The sequence below is a fragment of the Carlito syrichta genome, unplaced genomic scaffold (genome assembly GCF_000164805.1).
Source record: "Carlito syrichta isolate Samal-C Ts95f unplaced genomic scaffold, Tarsius_syrichta-2.0.1 Scaffold314869, whole genome shotgun sequence".
Taxonomy (NCBI): Eukaryota; Metazoa; Chordata; class Mammalia; order Primates; family Tarsiidae; genus Carlito; species Carlito syrichta.
In genome coordinates this window covers 54,966-63,667 of record NW_007258965.1, presented here as the reverse complement: position 1 = coordinate 63,667, position 8,702 = coordinate 54,966, and the positions used below count along the sequence as shown (strand labels likewise).

Below are 8,702 nucleotides of genomic sequence, written 5' to 3'. Positions count from 1 at the left end.
GGGCCCCCCGGGAACCCCCGACCACAAGGTGCGTGAAAGGAGGCGGCTGGACGGGAGGGGCCTCGAGGACCCCTGTTCTCCGGGGCCCTTGGGCGGAGGGGACAAGGGCGGGGACTCATGGGTCGGCTCTGAGTCCCCCGTCCTCCCTAGCGGGTCTCCCAGGTGCGTTGCACTGCTCCAACCGCAGCGTCCTCTCGGACGCACCTTGCAGCAAGGACTACCCCGGGCGCCTGACGGACGCCATGGTGTGTGCGGGAGTCGAGGGCGGAGGCACGGACTCCTGTGAGGTCAGAGCCCAGAGGGACGGGGCAGGCTGGGGAGTTAGGGCGGGGTTGGGGTGTGTTTGCCTTGGGCCAGAGAAGATGTCGGGGTTCGGCTCGGAGACGAGCAGTGAGAAGGGGGGTGAGGTTGGGGAGATGAGGGTTGTGTCGTCTGGGGTGGATGATGCGGCCGTTGGTCTGGCACGGCATGGCTTGGGGTTGAGAATGGGAATGGGCCTGGTTTAATCCTGGATAGGAAATGGGTTAAACTGGATGATGTAGATTGTGTTTGGGATAAGAAGCCGTGAAGATTTGGATCGGGTGGGAGGGTGGGCGGGGGTAGGAGAATGGACAAGATGTGGGGTTGAGTTGGGCCTAGTTGAGTTCAGTTGGGGTTACCTGGGGTTAGGTTGGACCTGGGTCGGGGAGTTGTGTTGAGTTGGGATAAACTGGGCTGCACTGGGTTGGGTTGGGGTTGCCTGGGGTGAGGATGGATTGGGTTTTGGTTGAGACTGCGAATGGTGGCGAGGACAGGGACGGAGGCACTGGATCCTGGAGGTTCTTACTCATCCTGAGACACCCCCTTCTCTCCACAGGGTGACTCCGGGGGACCCCTGGTCTGTGGGAGCTTCATGCAAGGCATCATGTCCTGGGATGATGTCCCTTGTAATACCACCACCAAGCCCGGTGTCTATACCAGTCTGCCTCTACCTGGAGTGGATCAGGGAAACCATGAAGAGGAACTGACTGTTTGGGCCTGCCTCCCGGGCCCCTGACTGAGCAGAAGCTCAGGCCTCATCCTGGCTCGTGGCAGAATGGAGCCACCCCCCAAGACCCTGTACCAGAAATTAGCCAAGGACTTGTCCCACCGGAAGGCGGAGGGTCACCTGTTAACGCCAAGATAACAAAGAACATTGACCCAAGTTTCTCTGTAGGAGTTTCTGTGACTTTCCTCTGGGGGATAATGGGAAACCAAAGACACTGTATGCTGCTCCTTTTCACCCACTGCCCCGATGCCCAGGTGTGGGGAGACGGCTTGAAGCAAGGTTCTGTTCATGTGACCCTTATGACCGACCATGTGATCTTGAACAAGAGGCCAATCTCACTCAGCCTTGGCTTCCCCATCTGTAAAATGGAGATCATCATATTTCATACCTCAAAGGGTTGTTGTGAGGATTAAACGAGATAATTCAGCGAACCAGCTAGAATCATATCTGGCATTGGGTAAATACTCTCTATCTCTGGGTCCCAGTGAAAGGACCTAGCAAACACTAGATGACCAAGGATGACTTTTTCTTCAAAATTTAGTTCTGAGCTTCCAGGTAGCCATGGCATACAGCAGAGGCTGGGACCCTGTGAGCTGCTTTGATTTTTACAAAAGAAAAAAAGATAACATGTTGGAAAGCCCCTGGGTTTACCATTGAGGCTGCAAAATATGAGACCCTAAAATATGTTTTCCAAGGTCATTGAATGCGGCAATCCAGGAACCTGGCTCTTGAGACCTAATATTGTATTGGTGGGATGGGGGGTGGTCGTTGGAATGTGTGGTTAGGATGATCTTGAGCTGGGAGAGAAAATTGACTTTGGAGGACATGACCTTGAGCACCCGTATCTGGGGAATGAGGAGTTGGGGGGGGTCACTGGGACCCCAACATTGGTGGAGGACACTGGATTTTGTAATGCTCTAGGACTTAACCCTGGGAAACCCCTGGAATGTCATATTCCTGGATCTGGAGGCACTCAGATTGTGGGGGGTGTACCCCAACATCTTATTATGAAAGAAACAGTAGCTTTGGGGACCTAGATCTCAGGACTGGGGGTGTGAGAAGGGGAGCATTCTGAAAGCCAAGGCTTCTATTTTAGGGGGAGTAAGCTGGTATCTTGGCTCTGAGGGTGCAGGGAGCTGGAGCCCTCACTGTTGGTATTTGAGATGCAGGTGTGAGACTTGAGGTGCAGGGCCTACATTGGGGTTTAAACATATGGGACTATGTACTGGGGGGTCAGTAGTTCCTCCGCCCTCCAGTCTCTGCTCCTCATCACCCCGTGGCCTCACTGGCCCTGCCCCCCAGAGCCCAGGGAGCTACAGGCCCTTCCCCACCTGGCTTCAGCCCCATGAAGGCATCCAACGTCACCTGGGACCTTCGGGACAACAGGTGCTGACTCTCCCTTCCCTTCCACATCTCTGGGGGTGGGAGGGGTGGTTGTCCAGCCTCCCCCACTCCCACCCCCAGCAACAGGGCAGGGCAGGGGCGGGGCTCTGGGAGAATGAGGGCTTTTAAAGCGCTCCCCGGGGAGGTTCCTTGGCTCCTAGCTCACCACCTGCCAGCCCCTGGACACCTCTTTCACCATGTGGTTCCTGGTTCTGTGCCTCGCCCTGTCCCTGGGGGGGACTGGTGAGACGGGGTTGTGGGAGGGGGGTGGGCCCTGACTCTCGTGCTGTCCTCGCTGCCCCATGCGTCCTTCCCCTCCAGCTCCCCGTCCTGCAGTTCCCCCCCAAAACCCCACCCTAAGAGCCCACCCCAGCCTTGCCATGTGTCCCAGTCCTCACCCCCTTCCAGGAAGCCCAGTCCTTTCTCCTCTTCCCTAGTCAACCCCTGCCCCAGCCGCTTTACCCGAGGTCAGATCCTGGGTCATCTCTGTCCCTCTTTGGAGGACCCCAACTCTTCCACGGACTCCCCCACCCCCACCGGACTCCGGAAACCTGATCATCCCCTCCTGTCTCCTAATTTTCTGTGGCCCAATGTTCTGGCTCCCAAGTCCACAAAGCCCACCACGCGCCAGTGACTTTTTCCATCTAGCTGTCGGCTCTCAGCTATGTCCTCCAGACCCTGACACCTGGTCCCTCCGGATCCGCCCAGGCCCCCCCAAATTCCACCAGGCAACCCTGCTTCTCAAACAAGCGCATGACCCAGATGTGTCCCCATCTGGCATGGGGGATCTGCGGATGGCCCAGAGCCCCATCTGGCACCCCCAGCTTTCCCAGGGAAAGCACTCAAGCCCTCCAACCACATGCCCCTTTCCTTAGGGAATGTCTACCCACCCACCCCCCAGGCCTAGCCCTCCTCCCGAGTCCCTCCTGCACAGCTCTGGTCTTCTAGGCCCCCACTCCCAGGATTCCAAACATTAAGCCCCGACCTCCCCCAAGGCCGCCAACATAGCATTCTAAAGCCTCACGGTTCCTCTTCCAGCCCTGTGCTTGGACCGCCTTCAAGAGGACCTCAAGTCCCTCCAGTACCCTCAGTCCAGGAAGCCCATCCCCATGAGAAACAAAGACCCTGTCCCTTATTCTATCCCAGAATGACTGTCATTCAGCCCTCCCCGCCCTGTCCCGGTCCTCTCCCCACCCTGCTCTCAGGGTCCTAACCTCCTCTTTGATCCCTCTTCCTGGGCCACAGGAAGGATCTCCAGACCTCGCAGGAGCTCATGCCAACCTTCACCCTAACGCTTTCTTTTACCCTTTAACCGGGAAGCCCCCAAATCTAACTCTGCCGGCCCAGCTGACCCCCTGCAGCCCCAATCTTAGGACCCCAAATCACCCCCAAACTCCCAGCCCAGATGCCCTTCTCCACCTCTCAGACCCGGTTCCTAAAGCTGGAGCCTTTTCTGAATCCCAGAAGCCCAACCCAGGCCCTGTTTCCCCAGCCCCTTAACCCTCCAAGTTCTCCCCCATCCAGCCTCTGATACTCTGTCTTGGGGCCTGACCCCCAGTTTCTGCAAGCCCTGTTCACTCTTCTAACCCACCACCTCCCATTCTCCAGTCCAAGACCCCAAGTGGTCCAACCCCAGACCCAGTGCTTGCTCCCAGCACTGTCTCCTGTCTCCTGCATCTTCCCAGGGTCTGCTGTGCCCTCAGGGCAAAGTCTCCCCACAAGGACCAGCCCCCAGACCACAATCCCAGGACCCACTCCAGAAGCCCGGGCCCCTCCCATCCCCCTCAGGGGTGTCCCCAGTACCCCCACCCTGGTTCTCTGCTCCCCCGTCCCATGTCCCTTCAGTCCCACAGCACAGCTCCTCTGCTAGCCTGGTTCCCCTCCCTTCCTGCCGACCCTGCACCCTGACCCAGTCCCTCCCCTTGCAGGTGCTGCGCCCCCCATCCAGTCCCGGATCGTGGGGGGCTGGGAGTGCAAGAGCCATTCTCAACCCTGGCAGGTAGCTCTGTACCATTACAGCAACTTCCAGTGTGGGGGCGTCCTGATACACCCCCAGTGGATACTCACGGCTGCCCACTGCTTCAGCGAGTGAGTAGAGCCTGGGGCCAGGGGGATGGAGGGGTGTCTGTGTCCCACAAGAGTAACAGCTGGGCATGTCCCCTGAGGTGGCCTCAGGTGAGGCTGGGGACTGAGGGAGAGGGGAAAGGTTCTGGTTCAGGCCTTGGAGGGAGGCAGAGCTGGACGGGACCCCCTCCTGGGACTTTTCTGCATCTCTGCGTCTGCTCTCACTGTGTCTCTCAGTGCTTGGCTCTGGTTGTGCGTGTGTGACTATATTTTGGTCTCTATCTCTGTGTCTGCATCTCTCCTGTCTCTGTCCGTCTCGGGGTCGTGCTGTGGCCATCTATGTGACTGTGTGTCTCACCCTCCATCTCTCTGTCCATCTCTCTCTGGGTCTGTGTCTCACCCGTCCCCATCACTACTGGACACTCGAAGTTGTGCAGTCCCGGCTGCAGCTTTCTGCCTCTGCCTTCATTTCATGTAGATTGATGAGTTTCTTTGTAACCTCAGTGTTTCTGATAAAAATTTTTTTAAAAGAAGAAGAAAAAACAAAGGAACTTACTGCTACAGGTTTTTTTCTCTCTCCATGTGTCACTAAGTGAAGTTTGTGCCTTCTGTAGCAAAGACAATATTTTTTATATCTTACTAACAGACTTTTTGGTAGTGAGCATTTTTTGTATCACTACTGGACACACCCCAAAATGGGCCTACAGAAACCCCTTAGAGACAGAAGGGCTTCCTCCCCAGCATGGGTGCATGTGGGGAATGCCTCTCCTCTGCCCAGCCCCCTCCAGGACGTTGTCCACTCTGGGGAGACCCAGGGAAGGACTGGTTTCAGCTGGAGTTGGGAGGAGGCGACCTTGGGCTGTGGGCCAGGCCACCACCCCTGGGGAGCCCGCACCTCGGCCTAGCTGCAGCTGGGCCTAGCTGCAGCTGAGCGGCTCCCAGGCCTCCCCTCCTCCCTACCTGCCACCCTCCTCCTTGTCCTCCCACCCTTTCCTCCCCACACTCTCACCCCTGCTTCCTCTCTGCCTCAGTTTCTCCTTCCTCTCTGACATTCTGCCTTCCTCTGTGTCTGCTCCTCACTCCCTTCCTGCTTCTGTTCCCCTTCCCTTCCCCAGGACTCTCTCTCCTCCTGTCTCTCTTGCTCCCTCGGTCTTTCCCTGTCCTCCTCCCACCCGCTCCCTCCCTCTGTCCTTTCAGACCCTCTCTTTCCGATGGTTTCTCTCCATCTTTGACACTGTCACACTCCTTTTTTCCTCCCTGTCTCTCTGAATATCTTTCTTCCTCCATCAGCCCTCACTTGTGCTTTTCTTTTTCTTTCTTTTTAAAAATATATTTATTTTGTTCTTGTTGTAGAGATGGGGTCTCACTATGGTGCCCAGGCCTCCCAAAGTGCTGGGATTACAGGCGAGAGCCGCCTTGCCCTGCCTGCTCCCCATGCTCCCCTGCCCCATCTCCCTGTCCCCCTCCTCCCTCCTCACCCCTCCATCCCCATCTTTCCCCAGCAATTACCAGCTCTGGCTGGGTCGGCACGACCTGTTTGAAAGCGAAGAAGTTGAAAACGAGGCCCAATTTGTCCAGGTCAAGCAGAGCTTCCCACACCCTGACTTCAACATGAGCCTCTTGTTGAACCACACCCGCCTCCCGGGCGAGGACTACAGCCATGACATCATGCTGCTGCGCCTGACGGAGCCCGCCAAGATCACGGACACGGTGAAGGTCCTGGACCTGCCCACTCAGGCACCCCAAGTGGGGACCGTCTGCCTGGCTTCGGGCTGGGGCAGCATCAACCCAGGACCAACGAAGTGTATGTCGGGGCAGACGGTGCCACCTGGAGAGGGGACAGGGACTTCCGGGGCCTAGGGAGGCGGGGCCAAGCAATGGGGGCGGGGGGTCTGGCCACAGCACATTCCCTCCCTGTTTGTAGTCCAATACCCGGACACCCTCCAATGTGTGGACCTCAAAATCCTGCCTAACGCCGTGTGTGCAAAAGCCCACTTCCAAAAGGTGACAGAGGGCATGCTGTGTGCCGGCTACTTGGAAGGGGGCAAAGACACCTGCAGGGTGAGCCTGCCCCTCCCCCCAGGGTCTTAAGGGCTGGGGGTGGGACATGCAGCCTCTGAACTGGCTTGGAGAGTTAGCAGGCCTCTGCTCCACTGCTTCCAGTTGCAGGCCACCCCCAGAGCCTCAGTTCCCTCCTCCTCCCCTCCTTCCCTCGCCCCACCCAGGTCCCACAGCATCCCACCCGTCCTCAGCGTGGTCCACCATTCCTCGGGTTAACTCCCTCCAGAGGAAGCTTCCTGGGAAGGTGGCCTCTGGGATGAGGGGCTGCAGGGGGGCAGGGTCCTTGGATAGCCCAGCTCCCCCTGCCCTGACCTGCCTGCAGGGACTGTCCTGCCGCACCCCGCCCCCTGCACAGTTCCGTCCCCAGGACTCAGGCCACTGTTCCCTGTTGCAATTCCTGCCTGCCTTCTTCTGGGAGTGGACTCTGGAGGCTCCAGGCGTTAGAGCTGACCAGGCCCCCACCGGCCTTTTTCTCTCTCTCCCGCTCTGCTCCCAGGGTGACTCAGGAGGCCCGGTGGTCTGTGATGGCGTGCTCCAAGGCCTCACATCATGGGGCTACCTCCCTTGTGCCACCAGCAATAAGCCATCCGTCTACACCAGAGTGGCATTCTACCTGAAGTGGATCGAGGACACCATGACGGCCAACCCCTGAAGGCCCTGCCCTGCTCCCCACCCTCCAGTAAAATCAAATGTGCATCAAATGCCTGTGTCATCCTGGTGTCATCTGGCCTTCAGGATGCTGGGCACCTGGGTGCTCAGGACCCACTCAGCTGAAGCTAGGGCCACCCCAGCTGTCCCAGTCTTGCTCCTAGAGGCCTGCAGTCACTAGCGGGTGGGAGAAAGGAAGACTCAATGACAGATGTGAACAAACAGCTCAGATCCCAAAGGTTAAGACCAGTTCTGCCAGGCACGGTGCAATACCAGCACTTTGGGAGGCAGAGGCGAGAGGACTGCCCGAGCCCATGGGTTGGAAACCAGGCTGGGCAATATGGAGAGACCTCGACTCTGCAATAAATCAAAAAATTAGCCGGGCGTGGTAGCGCGCACCTGTAGTTCCAGCTACTTGGAAGACTGAGGCAGAAGGATCTCCAGAGCCAGCAGGTCGAGGCTGTGGTGGCCGGGAGCGGCCACTGCACTCCAGTCTGGGTGACAGAGTGAGACTCCTACTCAAAAAAAAAAAAAAAAAACTAAAACAAGGCACAATTCTCAGCCTGAGATCCCCTGGGAGAGGGAGGAGGCAATGGAGGGTCAGAGACTGAGAGGTTGGAAAGTGCCCAGGCTTTATTGAGCGGGGGAACCGAGAAGGGAGCAGCGGAGGGAGGTTACTGCAAGCCATGCCCCCCCCCGGGGAGGGGCCTGTTCTGCAGATGGGTGAAGCCACACCAAGCGCCGGGGTCGCAGTGTCCGCCTGGGGGCGCCCGCGGACATCCCGGGTGGGGCTGAAACTCCGGGAGAGGATGCAGGGCGCCTTCTCGGGTGGCCGGGGAAGGCTGGCGCCCAGGGGCGGAGCCACAAAAACCGGCCACACTGCCGGGACTTAGGGCACGCTGGACAAGTGTTTGCAGAAAGTGGGGGTGTCGGACTTCTGGGGGCGGGGCACCGAGGACCCAGTGAGCAGGGACAGAGCCGCAGGAGGCGGGCCCTAGAGCGAGATGGGCTTGCCACCTGCCCTGGGGGGCGTGGCCTGTCCTCCGGGAGTGGGGCCTCTGAGGAGGTCTAAGCTCGGGGGCGTGGCCACGCTGAAGGGGGCGGGCCCGGCATCCGGCCGTGGTTACAAGACAGTGTCCAGAGAAGCTCCGGGGCTGGTCCTTGGAGGGGGTGAGGGCTCCCCCTGGGTGGTCCCGGAGCCGGACAGGTCGCTGGTGGGCTCTGAGTACGAGCTCCGCTGTCGGGCCGCGCGCCTCAGGATGCCCTGCTGCAGGAGCCACAGGCGATGGCTCACCCGCAGCTCTGCCAAGGTCATCCCCCGCCTCCACATGCCCACTCGGTTCAAGTAGGACAGGACTCCTGGGGGGCAGTAGGTGGCCGTCAGACTCCGAGCCCCGCCCTCGGCCCCGCCCCGCCCTTCGAGGTCGACATTCCCTAGTGGTCGGCCCACTCCCGCCTGAGGCCCAGCCTCTGGCTGTCCCCCTGCCCAGCCCCCTGCCCTGCCAAGACCCCACCTTGC

At 59.0% G+C, this 8,702-nt stretch overlaps 2 protein-coding genes across 2 annotated transcripts in view; both read left to right on the top strand.

Moving 5' to 3' along the window:
• Positions 1 to 1,007, top strand: part of KLK15 (kallikrein related peptidase 15) — a 5,414-nt gene extending 4,407 nt beyond the window's left edge. The window contains 3 exon segments of the mRNA XM_008072162.2: positions 151 to 287; positions 857 to 957; positions 959 to 1,007. Coding sequence (XP_008070353.2) covers positions 151 to 287; positions 857 to 957; positions 959 to 1,007 — 287 coding nt within the window.
• A 1,585-nt stretch (positions 1,008 to 2,592) lies between these two features.
• Positions 2,593 to 7,187, top strand: LOC103274723 (kallikrein-1). The gene is made up of 5 exons (XM_008072143.1): positions 2,593 to 2,653; positions 4,339 to 4,498; positions 5,977 to 6,278; positions 6,399 to 6,535; positions 7,032 to 7,187. Exons 1-5 carry the CDS (start codon positions 2,608 to 2,610, stop codon positions 7,185 to 7,187), a joined length of 801 nt encoding a protein of 266 aa, XP_008070334.1. The 5' UTR covers positions 2,593 to 2,607.
• Positions 7,188 to 8,702: the final 1,515 nt, after the last annotated feature.